The 20053-nt window shown below is 44.1% G+C and overlaps 2 protein-coding genes across 4 annotated transcripts in view; one reads left to right on the top strand and one right to left on the bottom strand.

The window, feature by feature from the left end:
* Positions 1-19903, top strand: part of LOC128698239 (titin homolog) — a 27840-nt gene extending 7937 nt beyond the window's left edge. The window contains exons 2-3 of the mRNA XM_053790401.2: positions 11479-11595; positions 14009-19903. Of these exons, the coding sequence (XP_053646376.2) occupies positions 11488-11595; positions 14009-19696 (5796 nt within the window). The 5' untranslated portion in view covers positions 11479-11487 and the 3' untranslated portion in view covers positions 19697-19903. The remainder of the gene's footprint in view (positions 1-11478; positions 11596-14008) is intronic.
* The window catches only part of LOC128698240 (uncharacterized protein DKFZp434B061), a 774041-nt gene that overhangs the window by 117469 nt on the left and 636519 nt on the right, over positions 1-20053 (bottom strand). The window lies entirely within an intron of this gene.

The raw sequence follows: 20053 nt of genomic DNA, 5'->3' as shown, positions 1-20053 counted from the left end.
AACCAACTTAGTTAATTATCCAGTAGTTGTAGGTTATAAGGCTGTCAGAAATTCTCTGCATAACCAGGAACTTTCTAAAAAGTATCTGAATAATGTCAACAAATCATATATCAATACGTTGTGCTTTGTAAAAATAAAGATTATTATTATTATTATTATTATTATTATTATAATCAAAAAGAAGCGCTAAGCCACAAGGGCTATACAGCATTATTTTTTTTTTTTTTTTTTCAACAAGTCGGCCGTCTCCCACCGAGGCAGGGTTATTAATTATTAATATTATTATTAAGGTCAATACTGAACATTATGTCAAGATGAAGTGTACAAACTATCAGAAATAAAATTCAAAACAGAAGAAACACAACACTGCCAGTGATTCAGGATAAAAAGGAGAGTCGAACGGATACTATAAAACTATATATTGTAAAACAAATTACTGAAGAAGTAATGGTTATATCTGTAGTTAGAGCAACTCGGCTGCTATAACTACAAATGCTGTAAGTACAAATTTATACGTGCAGATTTGAACGCTCCTTGTGAAGCAGCCACTGCTATGCCAGACGTGTCGCAAACTATTTTTTCATAATTCACTTATCTGTAGTTAAATATAACTCTTAAGTTTAGGAAATTATATTAAATTTTAAAACCTTCACAAGATGTAACTCTGTAAACAAGAAGAGCACTTCAGCCTTCCTGGAAGCTGTAGTGATCTAAACCTCACGTCTTAATATAGACATCCTCAGCATCTCACTTAAAATTAGCAAGTTAACATGAAACGTGAAAGAACGTGAGTGTAGTAAAATGCTGATGATTGGCTCCCTGGGTTGTTGACCTTGTTGGAATATATTTAGCCATGTGAAGTGTATTGTGTGCACGATGACTTGACCATGCAACTCAAAACACTATCTTACACTTGCCAAAAGATTAATCTCATGGAAACTGAACCAGAGACTGCAAGACACATCACTCCATAACTAATTCTATCTTATTAAAAACTAATAAATTGTAAACCATACCACGGGTGGGGATAGAACCCGCGATCAGAGAGTCTCAAAACTCCAGACCGTCGCGTTAGCCACTGGACCAGCTAGCCACAATAAGATTCGTCCAACTAGGTATATTTCTACACCATAGGAAGGTGTAGAAATATACCTAGTTGGACGAATTTCTTGTGGCTAGCTGGTCCAGTGGCTAACGCGACGGTCTGGAGTTTTGAGACTCTCTGATCGCGGGTTCTATCCCCACCCGTGGTATGGTTTGTTTGCAATCGTGTCATTACGATTTCGTGAGTCATAATAAAGTGTATTTATATTTTGCATAAACTAGATCAGTGATAGTCAACCCAAAGTGCATATTACTGTCCAGGGTGCATGATGATGTCCACGGTACACACATTTCTCAAAACTTCTTCTAGAAGTACACAAAGTAACGAGAAGTTGCGTAACATCAAGTTAGTTTCTCCAGTGTACCGTAACATTGTAATTTATTCAAGGAAAATTGTGCAATAACAAAGGTATGGCAATTTATCCACTAGGTCTTGCTGATACAGACCTGCGTAATGTTTTGAGGGCTACCCTGTTGCCCTGATCCACCGCGAAGCCTGGTCACGGACCAAGCCGCAGGGTCGTTGACCCCCGAAACCCCCCTCCAGGTATACTTTAGGTATGCCACTCACAGGATGAGCCGAGGATACATAATAAAGTTGCCCCTCTGGCGGCAATAATAGAAAATAAATGGAGAGGGAAAGCTGTACTGGGGGCACAAGTGGAGAGTTGTGGGTAGGAAGAGGAAGGTGGTACTGGTGGGAAAAAAGCAGTGTTGGAGCGAGGACGATGGAAAAGTGGTGGTGAAGAAAGGAATGAGGTGGATGGTGATGAAGACTAAGAGGGATGGAGGGAGGTAGGCTGTACTAAAGCTAAGGTGGGAGAGAGAGAGAGAGAGATCACCACCACCAAGTGTGGGAGAGAGACAAGATCACCACCACCAAGTGTGGGAGAGACAAGATCACCACCACCAAGTGTGGGAGAGAGACAAGATCACCACCACCAAGTGTGGGAGAGAGACAAGATCACCACCACCAAGTGTGGGAGAGAGACAAGATCACCACCACCAAGTGTGGGAGAGAGACAACCACCAAGTGTGGGATCACCACCACCAAGTGTGGGAGAGAGACAAGATCACCACCACCAAGTGTGGGAGAGAGACAAGATCACCACCACCAAGTGTGGGAGAGAGACAAGATCACCACCACCAAGTGTGGGAGAGAGACAAGATCACCACCACCAAGTGTGGGAGAGAGAAACAAGAGCACGACGAAGGACCCACAACTCCCACACTCTAGGGGTCCCAGAGCCCCACAACTCCCACACTCTGGGGGTCTCAGAGCCCCACAACTCCTACACTCTGGGGGTCTCAGCAACAAGTGTTACTCATGTTAAAATCAAAACTTAAAGGTGACTGGCTACTACTGGCTGGCTGCTAGCCACCTCCCACCTGCTGCTGCGACAAGTGTACAAGCCTCCAAGAGGAAGCTGGACAAGTATCTTCACCAGGTACCAGATCAACCAAACTATGATAGACATGTGGGGGCAGCGGGCCTCCAGCAGCAACATCCTGGTTGACCATGCAAGCACCAGACGATCCTGTTCCATGGCCAGGCCCCGGGAGTAGACTCGAAACTCATCAAAGGTATATTAACGGTGCTTGACTCAAATTCTCCTAGTCTCACAACCTTCCATCTATTAAGTAAAACATTGCCTACCTTCTATACATCTCCCTCCACAAGTTTTGCACAGCACTGCAGTATATTTCTATATTCTATACGTTACAATATATTACTGAGCGTTCTATACGTGTTCAGTGTACGGGGAATACGTGTAGTGTACAGGTAATATTGGAAACGCAGGTATTGACGGCAAATTCAGTATATTAAGAAGACAAGCGCACAGCAAGCATTTATTATAATAATGACGATAAAGGACAGGTGAACAACAACCTTTTATTGATGATAAAGCTGTGTATAAGAAGTCTTCTCCAGGCTGAGGGACTGACCACCTCAAATACTTTTTCTCCAAGGTTAATGGACTGAGTACATCATCTTTATTTCACTACTACTTTCGCCTACTGTGTAGGTGAAACGTTTCATCAATAAAGATACTTAACTGTTGCACATTTGTCTTAATCCTCAACTTGTCGGTATTTTATATTATTTCCAACCTATTCAGTTAATTGAGCCTAATCACTCTTGCCTCTAGTAGGGCGAAATATTTCCTTAACTTGTTAAATGGTTTACAAGTGTCTTAACTAGCACTTGTACTTGGTCCCGTTCATAAATTTCTATGATCGCAGCAACTGAGTGAAGTCTGGCTCTTGCTCTCCCACTCACCACTCCTATCACAACCTATTCCTCTTGAAGACAGTCTGGAGACTTTTTCCTCTATGAAGAGAGAAGAGTTGAAACGCCTTGGACCCTTTACACTGAGATACCACTTAGTATGCTCACTGCATTCTTACTTTTCACTGGAGGAATTTCACATCGCCGATCCAATCTCTTGCTCTCGTAGGGAGTGATTTCAGGGTGTACATCCGGCACCAATCCCTCCAGAATTTCCCAGATGTAAACATCTCTCTTGCCTACGTTTGAGGGTGCTTGACTGAGTTTATACGGGAAGTGAAAGTTTTCTGAACATTCTCCAAAACTGGGATCTGCTATTTCGTGTCTTAATTAAAATGGGTTGTTAGTGTACAGTAGCATTCCGATCTAGAAAGAGCCAACGACCTATATTATCAGTGGATTAACATCTCTATCTTGAAGGGTCTAGTTAACTAGCCGATTATTTTCCAGTTAGTTTTGAGAACATCTCTGTCGTGATCTTATAATAATAAATAAAAATATAATAATGATGAACAATGATAAAAATATCGTTTTATGAACATTAAATAATTACTTTTTGACACAACTATTTAAAGTTTCCAGTATTTGCATTTATGGTATAACCCCATGCAGTGTCTGGTGATAAATTATAAAATTTTAATCTAGGAAAACCTACAGGATAATCCAACAAATCCAAATACACTCCAGTCATTTGTTCCTCTGATACACTTTTGTACTTATAAATACTACATTGTCTGGACAAAGGCAGAATGCTATCTTATTATGTATGATAGTTACGTTAAGTAGTGTGCTGCTACACTATTCTGTATGATAGTTACGTTGTGGGAACACAAGTTAGACATGCTTCCCTGTCATACTCCATCACAGAGCATTGGTTACATACATGAATAGGGAGGGAGAGAGATAGGGAGGGAGAGGGAGGGAGAGGGAGGAAGAGAGATAGGAAAATAGAGAGGAAGAGAGAGGGAATGAGAGAGAATGTTGTGGCAGGGGTCGTCTAAGATATAAATATATAAAGCTTGCTCCAGTGGGCCTCATGTGTTGGCATGGCTCCATTTACAACGCTAAAAGTCACATGGAGGGAGGGAGTTGTACCAGACATAGTTACACCACCAGTGGTAGTAACAACATCAGGCAGGAACACCTAAGGTGTACTTACACCACCAGTGGTAGTAACAACATCAGGCAGGAACACCCAAGGTGTACTTACACCACCAGTGGTAGTAACAACATCAGGCAGGAACACCCAGAGTACAAGTGCAGTATGATCAGCATTTCTTGCAGCCTTGAGTACTGGAGGTGGGAAGTACAGTGCCTTCACTCTGAAGGAAGAGTGACAATACTGCTGTTTGAAATAAATAACAAAAAAGGCACAATACCGTGACTGGAACGATACACAAATAACCCGCACATACAAGAGAGAAGCTTACTTCCATGGACAAGTGCTACTAGTAACTCCCATGGACAAGTGCTACTAGTAACTCCCATGGACAAGTGCTACTAGTAACTCCCATGGACAAGTGCTACTAGTAACTTCCATGGACAAGTGCTACTAGTAACTACCATGGACAAGTGCTACTAGTAACTCCCATGGACAAGTGCTACTAGTAACTCCCATGGACAAGTGCTACTAGTAACTCCCATGGACAAGTGCTACTAGTAACTACCATGGACAAGTGCTACTAGTAACTCCCATGGACAAGTGCTACTAGTAACTCCCATGGACAAGTGCTACTAGTAACTCCCATGGACAAGTGCTACTAGTAACTCCCATGGACAAGTGCTACTAGTAACTCCCATGGACAAGTGCTACTAGTAACTACCATGGACAAGTGCTACTAGTAACTCCCATGGACAAGTGCTACTAGTAACTCCCATGGACAAGTGCTACTAGTAACTCCCATGGACAAGTGCTACTAGTAACTCCCATGGACAAGTGCTACTAGTAACTACCATGGACAAGTGCTACTAGTAACTACCATGGACAAGTGCTACTAGTAACTCCCATGGACAAGTGCTACTAGTAACTCCCATGGACAAGTGCTACTAGTAACTCCCATGGACAAGTGCTACTAGTAACTCCCATGGACAAGTGCTACTAGTAACTACCATGGACAAGTGCTACTAGTAACTACCATGGACAAGTGCTACTAGTAACTCCCATGGACAAGTGCTACTAGTAACTCCCATGGACAAGTGCTACTAGTAACTTCCATGGACAAGTGCTACTAGTAACTCCCATGGACAAGTGCTACTAGTAACTCCCATGGACAAGTGCTACTAGTAACTCCCATGGACAAGTGCTACTAGTAACTACCATGGACAAGTGCTACTAGTAACTCCCATGGACAAGTGCTACTAGTAACTACCATGGACAAGTGCTACTAGTAACTCCCATGGACAAGTGCTACTAGTAACTTCCATGGACAAGTGCTACTAGTAACTCCCATGGACAAGTGCTACTAGTAACTCCCATGGACAAGTGCTACTAGTAACTCCCATGGACAAGTGCTACTAGTAACTACCATGGACAAGTGCTACTAGTAACTCCCATGGACAAGTGCTACTAGTAACTCCCATGGACAAGTGCTACTAGTAACTCCCATGGACAAGTGCTACTAGTAACTCCCATGGACAAGTGCTACTAGTAACTACCATGGACAAGTGCTACTAGTAACTCCCATGGACAAGTGCTACTAGTAACTACCATGACAAGTGCTACTAGTAACTACCATGGACAAGTGCTACTAGTAACTCCCATGGACAAGTGCTACTAGTAACTTCCATGGACAAGTGCTACTAGTAACTCCCATGGACAAGTGCTACTAGTAACTCCCATGGACAAGTGCTACTAGTAACTCCCATGGACAAGTGCTACTAGTAACTCCCATGGACAAGTGTAACTACCATGGACAAGTGCTACTAGTAACTCCCATGGACAAGTGCTACTAGTAACTCCCATGGACAAGTGCTACTAGTAACTCCCATGGACAAGTGCTACTAGTAACTCCCATGGACCATGGACAAGTGCTACTAGTAACTCCCATGGACAAGTGCTACTAGTAACTACCATGGACAAGTGCTACTAGTAACTCCCATGGACAAGTGCTACTAGTAACTACCATGGACAAGTGCTACTAGTAACTCCCATGGACAAGTGCTACTAGTAACTCCCATGGACAAGTGCTACTAGTAACTCCCATGGACAAGTGCTACTAGTAACTCCCATGGACAAGTGCTACTAGTAACTCCCATGGACAAGTGCTATAGTAACTCCCATGGACAAGTGCTACTAGTAACTCCCATGGACAAGTGCAACTAGTAACTTCCATGGACAAGTGCAACTACTAGTAACTCGCATGGACAAGTGCTACTAGTAACTTCCATGGACAAGTGCAACTAGTAACTTCCATGGACAAGTGCTACTAGTAACTCCCATGGACAAGTGCTACTAGTAACTCCCATGGACAAGTGCTACTAGTAACTACCATGGACAAGTGCCACTAGTAACTACCATGGACAAGTGCCACTAGTAACTACCATGGACAAGTGCCACTAGTAACTACCATGGACAAGTGCCACTAGTAACTACCATGGACAAGTGCCACTAGTAACTACCATGGACAAGTGCCACTAGTAACTCCCATGGACAAGTGCTACTAGTAACTCCCATGGACAAGTGCTACTAGTAACTTCCATGGACAAGTGCTACTAGTAACTTCCATGGACAAGTGCTACTAGTAACTACCATGGGCAAGTGCCACTAGTAATTACCATGGACAAGTGCCACTAGTAACTACCATGGACCAGTGCCACTAGTAACTACCATGGACCAGTGCCACTAGTAACTCCCATGGACCAGTGCCACTAGTAACTCCCATGGACAAGTGCTACTAGTAACTCCCATGGACAAGTGCTACTAGTAACTACCATGGACAAGTGCTACTAGTAACTCCCATGGACAAGTGCTACTAGTAACTCCCATGGACAAGTGCTACTAGCAACTCCCATGGACAAGTGCTACTAGCAACTCCCATGGACAAGTGCTACTAGCAACTCCCATGGACAAGTGCTACTAGCAACTCCCATGGACAAGTGCTACTAGTAACTCCCATGGACAAGTGCTACTAGTAACTCCCATGGACAAGTGCTACTAGTAACTCCCATCGACAAGTGCTACTAGTAACTCCCATGGACAAGTGCAACTAGTAACTTCCATGGACAAGTGCAACTAGTAACTTCCATGGACAAGTGCTACTAGTAACTTCCATGGACAAGTGCTACTAGTAACTTCCATGGACAAGTGCCACTAGTAACTACCATGGACAAGTGCCACTAGTAACTACCATGGACAAGTGCCACTAGTAACTACCATGGACAAGTGCCACTAGTAACTACCATGGACAACTGCCACTAGTAACTACCATGGACAAGTGCCACTAGTGCCACTAGTAACTACCATGGACAAGTGCCACTAGTAACTACCATGGACAAGTGCCACTAGTAACTACCATGGACAAGTGCCACTAGTAACTACCATGGACAAGTGCCACTAGTAACTACCATGGACAAGTGCCACTAGTAACTACCATGGACAAGTGCCACTAGTAACTCCCATGGACAAGTGCCACTAGTAACTCCCATGGACAAGTGCCACTAGTAACTTCCATGGACAAGTGCCACTAGTAACTTCCATGGACAAGTGCCACTAGTAACTTCCATGGACAAGTGCTACTAGTAACTTCCATGGACAAGTGCTACAAGTAACTTCCATGGACAAGTGCTACAAGTAACTTCCATGGACAAGTGCTACTAGTAACTACCATGGGCAAGTGCTACTAGTAACTACCATGGACAAGTGCTACTAGTAACTACCATGGACAAGTGCTACTAGTAACTACCATGGACAAGTGCCACTAGTAACTACCATGGACAAGTGCCACTAGTAACTACCATGGACAAGTGCCACTAGTAACTACCATGGACAAGTGCCACTAGTAACTACCATGGACAAGTGCCACTAGTAACTCCCATGGACAAGTGCTACTAGTAACTCCCATGGACAAGTGCTACTAGTAACTTCCATGGACAAGTGCTACTAGTAACTTCCATGGACAAGTGCTACTAGTAACTACCATGGGCAAGTGCTACTAGTAACTACCATGGACAAGTGCTACTAGTAACTACCATGGACCAGTGCCACTAGTAACTACCATGGACCAGTGCCACTAGTAACTCCCATGGACAAGTGCTACTAGTAACTCCCATGGACAAGTGCCATTAGTAACTCCCATGGACAAGTGCTACTAGTAACTCCCATGGACAAGTGCTACTAGTAACTCCCATGGACAAGTGCTACTAGTAACTCCCATGGACAAGTGCTACTAGCAACTCCCATGGACAAGTGCTACTAGTAACTCCCATGGACAAGTGCTACTAGTAACTCCCATGGACAAGTGCTACTAGTAACTCCCATGGACAAGTGCTACTAGTAACTCCCATGGACAAGTGCTACTAGTAACTCCCATGGACAAGTGCTACTAGTAACTTCCATGGACAAGTGCAACTAGTAACTTCCATGGACAAGTGCAACTAGTAACTTCCATGGACAAGTGCTACTAGTAACTTCCATGGACAAGTGCTACTAGTAACTTCCATGGACAAGTGCTACTAGTAACTTCCATGGACAAGTGCTACTAGTAACTACCATGGACAAGTGCTACTAGTAACTACCATGGACAAGTGCTACTAGTAACTACCATGGACAAGTGCTACTAGTAACTACCATGGACAAGTGCTACTAGTAACTACCATGGACAAGTGCCACTAGTAACTACCATGGACAAGTGCCACTAGTAACTACCATGGACAAGTGCCACTAGTAACTACCATGGACAAGTGCCACTAGTAACTACCATGGACAAGTGCCACTAGTAACTACCATGGACAAGTGCCACTAGTAACTACCATGGACAAGTGCCACTAGTAACTCCCATGGACAAGGGCCACTAGTAACTTCCATGGACAAGTGCCACTAGTAACTTCCATGGACAAGTGCTACTAGTAACTTCCATGGACAAGTGCTACAAGTAACTTCCATGGACAAGTGCTACAAGTAACTTCCATGGACAAGTGCTACTAGTAACTACCATTGGCAAGTGCTACTAGTAACTACCATGGACAAGTGCTACTAGTAACTACCATGGACCAGTGCCACTAGTAACTACCATGGACCAGTGCCACTAGTAACTCCCATGGACAAGTGCCACTAGTAACTCCCATGGACAAGTGCTACTAGTAACTCCCATGGACAAGTGCTACTAGTAACTCCCATGGACAAGTGCTACTAGTAACTCCCATGGACAAGTGCTACTAGTAACTCCCATGGACAAGTGCTACTAGCAACTCCCATGGACAAGTGCTACTAGTAACTCCCATGGACAAGTGCTACTAGTAACTCCCATGGACAAGTGCTACTAGTAACTCCCATGGACAAGTGCTACTAGTAACTCCCAAGGACAAGTGCTACTAGTAACTACCATGGACAAATGCTACTAGTAACTCCCATGGACAAGTGCTACTAGTAACTTCCATGGACAAGTGCTACTGGTAACTCCCATGGACAAATGCTATTAGTAACTACCATGGACAAGTGCTACTAGTAACTACCATTTACAATTGCTACTAGTAACTACCATGGACAAGTGCTACTAGTAACTCCCATGGTCAAGTGCTACTAGTAACTACCATGGCCAAGTGCTACTAGTAACTACCATGGACAAGTGCTACTGTAACTACCATGGACAAGTGCTACTAGTAACTACCATGGACAAGTGCTACTAGTAACTACCATAAACAAGTGCTACTAGTAACTACCATGGACAAGTGCTACTGTAACTACCATGGACAAGTGCTACTAGTAACTACCATGGACAAGTGCTACTAGTAACTACCATGGACAAGTGCTACTAGTAACTACCATGGACAAGTGCTACTAGTAACTACCATGGAGAAATGCTACTAGTACTACCATGGACAAGTGCTACTAGTAACTACCTTGGACAAGTGCTACTAGTAACTACCATGGAGAAATGCTACTAGTACTACCATGGACAAGTGCTACTAGTAACTACCTTGGACAAGTGCTACTAGTAACTACCATGGACAAATGCTACTAGTACTACCATGGACAAGTGCTACTAGTAACTACCATGGACAAGTGCTACTAGTAACTACCATGGAGAAATGCTACTAGTACTACCATGGACAAGTGCTACTAGTAACTACCTTGGACAAGTGCTACTAGTAACTACCATGGACAAATGCTACTAGTACTACCATGGACAAGTGCTACTAGTAACTACCTTGGACAAGTGCTACTAGTAACTACCTTGGACAAGTGCTACTAGTAACTACCTTGGACAAGTGCTACTAGTAACTACCTTGGACAAGTGCTACTAGTAACTACCATGGACAAGTGCTACTAGTAACTACCATGGACAATTGCTACTAGTAACAACTATGGACAAGTGCTACTAGTAACTACCATAGACAATTGCTACTAGTAACTACCTCAGTCAAGTGGTAGTTAATGGTAGCTTTACTGTTCCTACAGCTAGTTTGTTAGGTTTAAAGCTTTTCGACTGCACGAGGATTACGACTGCAATTCACCCGAACATAAGCACTTTAATCCCTAAAATAGCGAATAACGTAAACATTCAGTGAATATACACGGGGATATATATACCTGTGTATATATCCCTGTCTTATATACACCTGTGTATATACCCCACCTTGTTCTTATATACAACTGTGTATATGCTTCCACCTTTTTATATACACTTGTATATACACCTATCTTGATCTTATATACACACCTGTGCCTGTCTTGTTCTTATATGTAGCTCCTCTCCATATGTATTCCCTCCACACATCTAAATTTTTCTTCCCACACTAACTCATACAGAATAAGGCGGTGACACACTGTAGGTGCATCCAAGCTGGTTAAAGGCAAAACATCACGAAATGAAGCCTCTACGAACAGTATGTGAAGCCTCAACACTAACTAAAGCCTCTTTCAACAGACTCACACAATGTCAAGCAGCAAGAAGAAGGGTGAGGGAGCCTGGTTGTCGTTTGAAGACGGCCTTGAAGAGTACAAGCAGAGCCAACTCAAAGGAGAGTGGTGGCACAATGTCACGGTGAGTGCCACAATCTAATAGGTAAATGTCTGAATAAAATAGCGTATTGATGACATGAAAGAAATGGTGTATTGATGACATGAAAGAAATGGTGTAGTGATGACATGAAAGAAATGGTGTATTGATGACATGAAAGAAATGGTGTAGTGATGACATGAAAGAAATGGTGTAGTGATGACATGAAAGAAATGGTGTAGTGATGACATGAAAGAAATGGTGTAGTGATGACATGAAAGAAATGGTGTAGTGATGACATGAAAGAAATGGTGTAGTGATGACATGAAAGAAATGGTGTAGCGATGACATGAAAGAAATGGTGTAGTGATGAAAGAAATGGTGTAGTGATGACATGAAAGAAATGGTGTAGTGATGACATGAAAGAAATGGTGTAGTGATGACATGAAAGAAATGGTGTAGTGATGACATGAAAGAAATGGTGTAGTGATGACATGAAAGAAATGGTGTAGTGATGAAAGAAATGGTGTAGTGATGACATGAAAGAAATGGTGTAGTGATGACATGAAAGAAATGGTGTAGTGATGACATGAAAGAAATGGTGTAGTGATGACATGAAAGAAATGGTGTAGTGATGACATGAAAGAAATGGTGTAGTGATGACATGAAAGAAATGGTGTAGTGATGACATGAAAGAAATGGTGTAGTGATGACATGAAAGAAATGGTGTAGTGATGACATGAAAGAAATGGTGTAGTGATGACATGAAAGAAATGGTGTAGTGATGACATGAAAGAAATGGTGTAGTGATGACATGAAAGAAATGGTGTAGTGATGACATGAAAGAAATGGTGTAGTGATGACATGAAAGAAATGGTGTAGTGATGACATGAAAGAAATGGTGTAGTGATGACATGAAAGAAATGGTGTAGTGATGACATGAAAGAAATGGTGTAGTGATCACATGAAATGAAAGAAATGGTGTAGTGATGACATGAAAGAAATGGTGTAGTGATGACATGAAAGAAATGGTGTAGTGATGACATGAAAGAAATGGTGTAGTGATGACATGAAAGAAATGGTGTAGTGATGACATGAAAGAAATGGTGTAGTGATGACATGAAAGAAATGGTGTAGTGATGAAATGAAAGAAATGGTGTATTGATGACATGAAAGAAATGGTGTATTGATGACATGAAAGAAATGGTGTAGTGATGACATGAAAGAAATGGTGTATTGATGACATGAAAGAAATGGTGTATTGATGACATGAAAGAAATGGTGTAGTGATGACACGTATGAAAGAAATATAGTACTGAAAAGTATGAAACATCTGATACAATATGTGTACTGTATGTTACATACAGTACATATAATGTATCATGGTACATACAGTACATATAATGTATCATAGTACATATAATGTATCATGGTACATATAATGTATCATAGTACATATAATGTATCATGGTACATACAGTACATATAATGTATCATGGTACATACAGTACATATAATGTATCATGGTACATACAGTACATATAATGTATCATGGTACATACAGTACATATAATGTATCATGGTACATACAGTACACATACTGTATGGAAACAAACACATACGCAGTTTAATGTGATCCTTTATTGACAACGTTTCGCCCACACAGTGGGCTTTTTCGAGTCACAAACAGATCTGTTTGTGACTTGAAAAAGCCCACTGTGTGGGTGAAACGTTGTCAATAAAGGATCACATTAAACTGCATATGTGTTTATGTTTCCATTGTGTCGGTATTTTATACCATTTATTTTCATCACACATACTGTATGTTACAGTATACACACTGTATGTTACAGTATACACACTGTATGTTACAGTATACACACTGTATGTTACAGTATACACACTGTATGTTACAGTATACACACTGTATGTTACAGTATACACACTGTATGTTACAGTATACACACTGTATGTTACAGTATACACACTGTATGTTACAGTATACACACTGTATGTTACAGTATACACACTGTATGTTACAGTATACACACTACAGTATATGTGTATGTCTTGTTCACCAAGCATACCTTTACTTTTGATGAGTTTCGAGGCTCTTTCTACTCCCAGAGCCCGGCCATGGGCCAGGCTCGTCTGGTGCTTGACTGGTCAACCAGGCTGTTGCTGTTGGTGGCCCGCAGCCCCACATATCCACTAATCATTAATCTACAACACCAACCAAAACTACGAATACATCTATTTATATTGACACTGTGACTCCGTACATTATCTGAAGTTGTTGTAACATGTTGGTCCCTGGTGGTGGGAATGTTATACTTGTGTTGTGGTGAAGGTAATATCTGTGTTGTGGTGATGTTTGTGTTGTGATGGGGTAAATATCTGTGTTTTGGTGGGGTAAATATCTGTGCTGTGTTGCTAATGTTTGCTTTACTTCTTGCAGCCAGACAACCCACCAATGAGCCGGAAGCAAAAACGTCGTCATAAACATGAACTTCACGACACCAGTGAAAGTCAGGTCTTGGAGGACAGCAAAGACATCGAGAGTAAGGACATGGACAGCAAAGATAAAGACAGTAAAGGCAAGGGCAAGAAGCCCCCTAAGTGGGTAGAACCAGGTCAAGAGAAGCCTGAGCTGCTCGAGAAAGGCAAAAAGTCCAGAGAACAACCAGCCTCACAGCCTCCACCCACATCCGAGGCTTCAAAGCCTCTGGAAGCTCCTGCGGAACCTGCACCGGCTTCAAAGCCCGTGGAGGCTCCTGCTTCAGAAGCCTCTCCAAAGGCAGAAAAGGCAGACAAGGCGAAACAAAAGAAGGAGAAACCTGCAAGAGATAAGAAGAAACAGTCCGAGTCTGAGAAGGAAGGAGTAGAGAGAGTCGAAGTAGCCCAAGAACCACCCATCGCCTCAGAGCTATCACCGAAGACAACGCCAGAGACGAGGAAGAGAAAACAAAAGGGAGGAGTAGTGCCACCGAAGCCATCACCAGTGCCACAGTCTCCTCCAGAACCAGCTGTAGCACCAGAGGCCGGTGCCACACTCGCCAAACAAGAAGCAAAGGAAGCCGAGATGAAGGAAGAAGCCGCCAAACCAGAGGCAAAAACTGCCAAGCAAAAAGGAAAGGATGCCAAGCAAGAAGCAAGGGATGCCAAATTAAAAGTTAAGGAAGCTAAACCAGACACAAAGGTCAAACCAGAAATAAAGGATGCCAAGCCAGAGGTTAAGGATGCCAAGCCAGAAGTAAAGGATGTCAAACCAGAAGCTAAGGATGCCAAACCAGAGGTTAAAGATGCCAAGCCAGAGGTTAAGGATGTCAAGCCAGAGGTTAAGGATGCCAAGCCAGAGGTTAAGGATGCCAAGCCAGAGGTTAAGGATGTCAAGCCAGAGGTTAAGGATGTCAAGCCAGAAGTTAAGGATGCCAAGCCAGAGGTTAAAGATGCCAAGCCAGAGGTTAAGGATGCCAAGCCAGAGGTTAAGGATGCCAAGCCAGAGGTTAAGGATGCCAAGCCAGAAGTAAAGGATGTCAAACCAGAGGTTAAAGATGCCAAGCCAGAAGTAAAGGATGTCAAACCAGAGGTTAAAGATGCCAAACCAGAGGTTAAAGATGCCAAGCCAGAGGTTAAGGACGAAGCAAAACTAGAGGCCAAAGGTAAACGAGAACAGAAGCAAAACGTAAAAAAGGGAGGAAAACAAAAACAGGAAGGAAAGAGGGAAACAAAATCAGATTTCAAGGAAGTGCATCCTCAAGCAAAACAAGAAAAGCAAGCAAGCAAAATAGAGGAAAAGAAAGAAGCCAAGCCAGAGGATAAGAAAGAAGCCAAGCCAGAGGATAAGAAAGAAGCCAAGCCAGCGGATAAGAAAGAAGCCAAGCCAGAGGATAAGAAAGAAGCCAAGCCAGCGGATAAGAAAGAAGCCAAGCCAGCGGATAAGAAAGAAGCCAAGCCAGAGGATAAGAAAGAAGCCAAGCCAGAGGATAAGAAAGAAGCCAAGCCAGAGGATAAGAAAGAAGCCAAGCCAGAGGATAAGAAAGAAGCCAAGCCAGAGGATAAGAAAGAAGCCAAGCCAGAGGATAAGAAAGAAGCCAAGCCAGAGGATAAGAAAGATGCCAAGCCAGAGGATAAGAAAGAAGCCAAGCCAGAGGATAAGAAAGAAGCCAAGCCAGAGGATAAGAAAGAAGCTAAGCCAGTGGATAAGAAAGAAGCCAAGACAGAGGATAAGAAAGATGCCAAGCCAGAGGATAAGAAAGCCAAGCTAGAGGATAAGAAAGAAGCCAAGCCAGAGGATAAGAAAGAAGCCAAGCCAGAGGATAAGAAAGAAGCCAAGCCAGAGGATAAGAAAGAAGCCAAGCCAGAGGATAAGAAAGATGCCAAGCCAGAGGATAAGAAAGAAGCCAAGCCAGAGGATAAGAAAGAAGCCAAGCCAGAGGATAAGAAAGATGCCAAGCCAGAGGATAAGAAAGATGCCAAGCCAGAGGATAAGAAAGATGCCAAGCCAGAGGATAAGAAAGAAGCCAAGCCAGAGGATAAGAAAGAAGCCAAGCCAGAGGATAAGAAAGATGCCAAGCCAGAGGATAAGAAAGATGCCAAGCCAGAGGATAAGAAAGAAGCCAAACCAGAGGATAAGAAAGATGCCAAGCCAGAGGATAAGAAAGATGCCAAGCCAGAGGATAAGAAAGATGCCAAGCCAGAGGATAAGAAAGATGCCAAGCCAGAGGATAAGAAAGAAGCCAAGCCAGAGGATAAGAAAGAAGCCAAGCCAGAGGATAAGAAAGATGCCAAGCCAGAGGATAAGAAAGATGCCAAGCCAGAGGATAAGAAAGATGCCAAGCCAGAGGATAAGAAAGATGCCAAGCCAGAGGATAAGAAAGAAGCCAAGCCAGAGGATAAGAAAGATGCCAAGCCAGATAAGAAAGATGCCAAGCCAGAGGATAAGAAAGAAGCCAAGCCAGAGGATAAGAAAGATGCCAAGCCAGAGGATAAGAAAGATGCCAAGCCAGAGGATATGAAAGATGCCAAGCCAGAGGATAAGAAAGATGCCAAGCCAGAGGATAAGAAAGATGCCAAGCCAGAGGATAAGAAAGAAGCCAAGCCAGAGGATAAGAAAGATGCCAAGCCAGAGGATAAGAAAGAAGCCAAGCCAGAGGATAAGAAAGATGCCAAGCCAGATAAGAAAGATGCCAAGCCAGAGGATAAGAAAGATGCCAAGCCAGAGGATAAGAAAGAAGCCAAGCCAGAGGATAAGAAAGATGCCAAGCCAGAGGATAAGAAAGATGCCAAGCCAGAGGATAAGAAAGATGCCAAGCCAGAGGATAAGAAAGATGCCAAGCCAGAGGAAAAGACAGACATCAAGCCAGAGGTAAAGGAAGTCAAACAAGAAAAGAAAGAAGCCACAGGAAAAGAAAAGAGAGAAGCAAAACCACAGGAAAAGAGAGAAGCAAAACAAGACAAGAGGGGCAAAAAACAAGAAAAGAAAGAAACCAAAGGAGAAAAGAAAGAAAGCAAAGTAGAAGAAAAGAAAGAAGCCAAACAAAAGGTGAAGGAAGAGAAAGCAAAAGAAGAGCCAGTAGTAACAGGAGAGGTTAAGCCAGTAGCAGCAGCAGAGGCTAAGCCAGTAGCAGCAGGAGAGGCTAAGCCAGTAGCAGCAGAAGGAGAGGCTAAGCCAGCAGTAGCAGGAGAAGTTAAGCCAGCAGCAGCAGGAGAGGTTAAGCCAGCAGGAGGAGAGATTAAGCCAGCAGGAGGAGAGATTAAGCCAGCAGGAGGAGAGATTAAGCCAGCAGTAGCAGGAGAGGTTAAGCCAGCAGAAGCAGGAGAGGTTAAGCCAGCAGTAGCAGGAGAGGTTAAGCCAGCAGTAGCAGGAGAGGTTAAGCCAGCAGTAGCAGGAGAGGTTAAGCCAGCAGTAGCAGGAGAGGTTAAGCCAGTAGTAGCAGGAGAGGTTAAGCCAGCAGTAGCAGGAGAGGTTAAGCCAGCAGTAGCAGGAGAGGTTAAGCCAGCAGTAGCAGGAGAGGTTAAGCCAGTAGTAGCAGGAGAGGTTAAGCCAGCAGCAGCAGGAGAGGTTAAGCCAGCAGTAGCAGGAGAGGTTAAGCCAGTAGTAGCAGGAGAGGTTAAGCCAGTAGTAGCAGGAGAGGTTAAGCCAGTAGTAGCAGGAGAGGTTAAGCCAGCAGTAGCAGGAGAGGTTAAGCCAGTAGTAGCAGGAGAGGTTAAGCCAGTAGTAGCAGGAGAGGTTAAGCCAGTAGAAGCAGGAGAGGTTAAGCCAGTAGTAGCAGGAGAGGTTAAGCCAGTAGTAGCAGCAGCACCAGCGTCTCCAGCACCTACACCGCTGCAAACTGAAGTGTCTGCACCAGAACCTTCAGCACCAACGCCAAAAGATACTGCAGCCCCCGTAACTGTTGCACCAACAGATACCCTAGCAGATGTACTAAGGAGAGAAACACTAGCCCCAACGATACCAACAACAGTAGCCCCAGCATCAGCTGCACCACCAACAGTAGCCCCAGCATCAGCTGCACCACCAACAGTAGCCCCAGCATCAGTTGCACCACCAACAGTAGCCCCAGATTCAGTTGCACCACCAACAGTAGCCCCAGTTCCAGTATCTGTTGCACTACTAAAATCCCCAGTACCACAAATACAAGCTAAGGTACCAGTATCACCCCAAGCACCCGTTACACCACTAAAGGAAGCACCAGTACCACCAGTAAAAGGAGCACCCACTGAAACATTGTCACAAGTACCACAGCCAGAAGCGCCAGTGTTTGAAGCGGCAGCATCGAAAGGAACTCCCACACCCACCCCTAAGGAAGCATCAACACCTGCCCAACCACCAGCAAAAGATGCCTCAACCCCAACCAAGAAATCGGAAACTAAACCAGAAGCGAAGCCTGCAGAGGTCAAGCCTGCAGAGGTCAAGCCTGCAGAGGTCAAGCCTGCAGAGGTCAAGCCTGCAGAGGTCAAGCCTTCAGAGGTCAAGGCAACGGAGGGTAAACCCGCAGAGGTCAAGTTAGCGGAGGTTAAACCTGAAGAGGCCAAGCAAGAGCCTGTGAAAGGAGATGTTTCATCTGAATCATCCACTCTAGTGGGTCCTCTCCCTGGTCTGGCGCCTGCACCTGAACCCTCTCCGGCCACACCTGGCCAGAAACTAATCCAAGCATTCACAAATGTCCTAGACTCGGCCATGGCCCCTGCTGTCAGTGGCCAAAAACCCGCACCAGCTCCCCGTTTTGCCTCTACATTCGTCCCTCCTCTTGGTCCTGCTCTGGCCTCCGCCTTGCCACCAGCTCCAGCCTCTGACCAAACCCAAAAGGACCCCTCGTCCCCTACACTGATGAACCTTCGGGTACAAGTTGCCCCAAGTGCCACACAATCTCCACCAGCCCCTCAACCTTCTGCACATTCCTCTCCATTCTCTGGCTTTGGCCAAGGGCCCCAGCCTACTCCAACATCAGGCTTAAGGCAAGGGTTTGTGCCTAGCTTTGGACCAGCCATGGGCTCTGTCCCTCCTGCAGCCCCTCCAGTGGGACCAGCTTTTTCTCCTGCCCTAGGAACAACAATGGGACCAATATTATCACATGGTCCATATGACCCCATTCCTCCAACTACTACTTTCAGCCCCCATGGTCACGCAGCTGCTCCTATGAGTTTCAGCCCCCAGGGTCAAGCAGCAACATCTATGAGTTTCAGCCCCCAGGGTCAAGCAGCATCCCCTATGAGTTTCAGCCCCCAGGGTCAAACAGCTCGTCCAAAGAGCTTCAGCCCTCAGAGCCAAGCTCCTGGATCTGCTAGCTTCAGCCCCCAAGGACCAGCACCTGCTTCCATGAGCTTTAGCTCAAGACCTCAGAGTGGTGCTCCTTTCAGTTTTAGCCCTAAGAATCTATCAAGTCCACCTTTTAGCTTCAGCACTACCGAAGGTACCGGTGGTGGTCCTCCTGGACCCATACCAGTGTTCACTACACCCCCTCCTCTGGTCCCTCTACCGACCTTCCTCACACAACCAGGAGGCTACGACAGCATCATTCCTTTGATGGAGGAAGCCATGGAAGCACCAGGGCTCTCCGATGATGACTTTGACCTCTCGGCAGAACCAATGGGACCCAAAGTTGATCGCGGTCCTCAGCAAAATGACCAAATGAAGAAGTGAAATTGTTTAACCTCGTTGTGATGTGCTGGGTCAATTATATGATATTTGAAGAATGTATACAGTTTTTCTATTAAAAAAGCGTAATAAAAGTACGTCATAAAACATTTGTGCTTTAGTACAAATAAACCATTTCTTTTTCGGCATTCCTGCTGGTAAAATTATATTGTATATGCAAATAAAATTTGTTAATAAAATACAATAATAAAAGTTCTTTGTTTTAGTAGAATTCTTGACTGAAGATGGTTGATGAGTAGCAAGTTTTATGAGAAGGCAGACAGCCTCACCACACCAGCCTAATTGTCTACCTGGCGACGCTCTGTCTGCACGACAACACCTATTGACCCACACACAGGCGCC

Source organism: Cherax quadricarinatus, chromosome 63 (assembly GCF_038502225.1).
Source record: "Cherax quadricarinatus isolate ZL_2023a chromosome 63, ASM3850222v1, whole genome shotgun sequence".
Lineage (NCBI taxonomy): Eukaryota > Metazoa > Arthropoda > Malacostraca > Decapoda > Parastacidae > Cherax > Cherax quadricarinatus.
The sequence above is the reverse complement of the archived record's forward strand: the minus strand, read 5'-3'. Positions and strand labels throughout refer to the sequence as shown.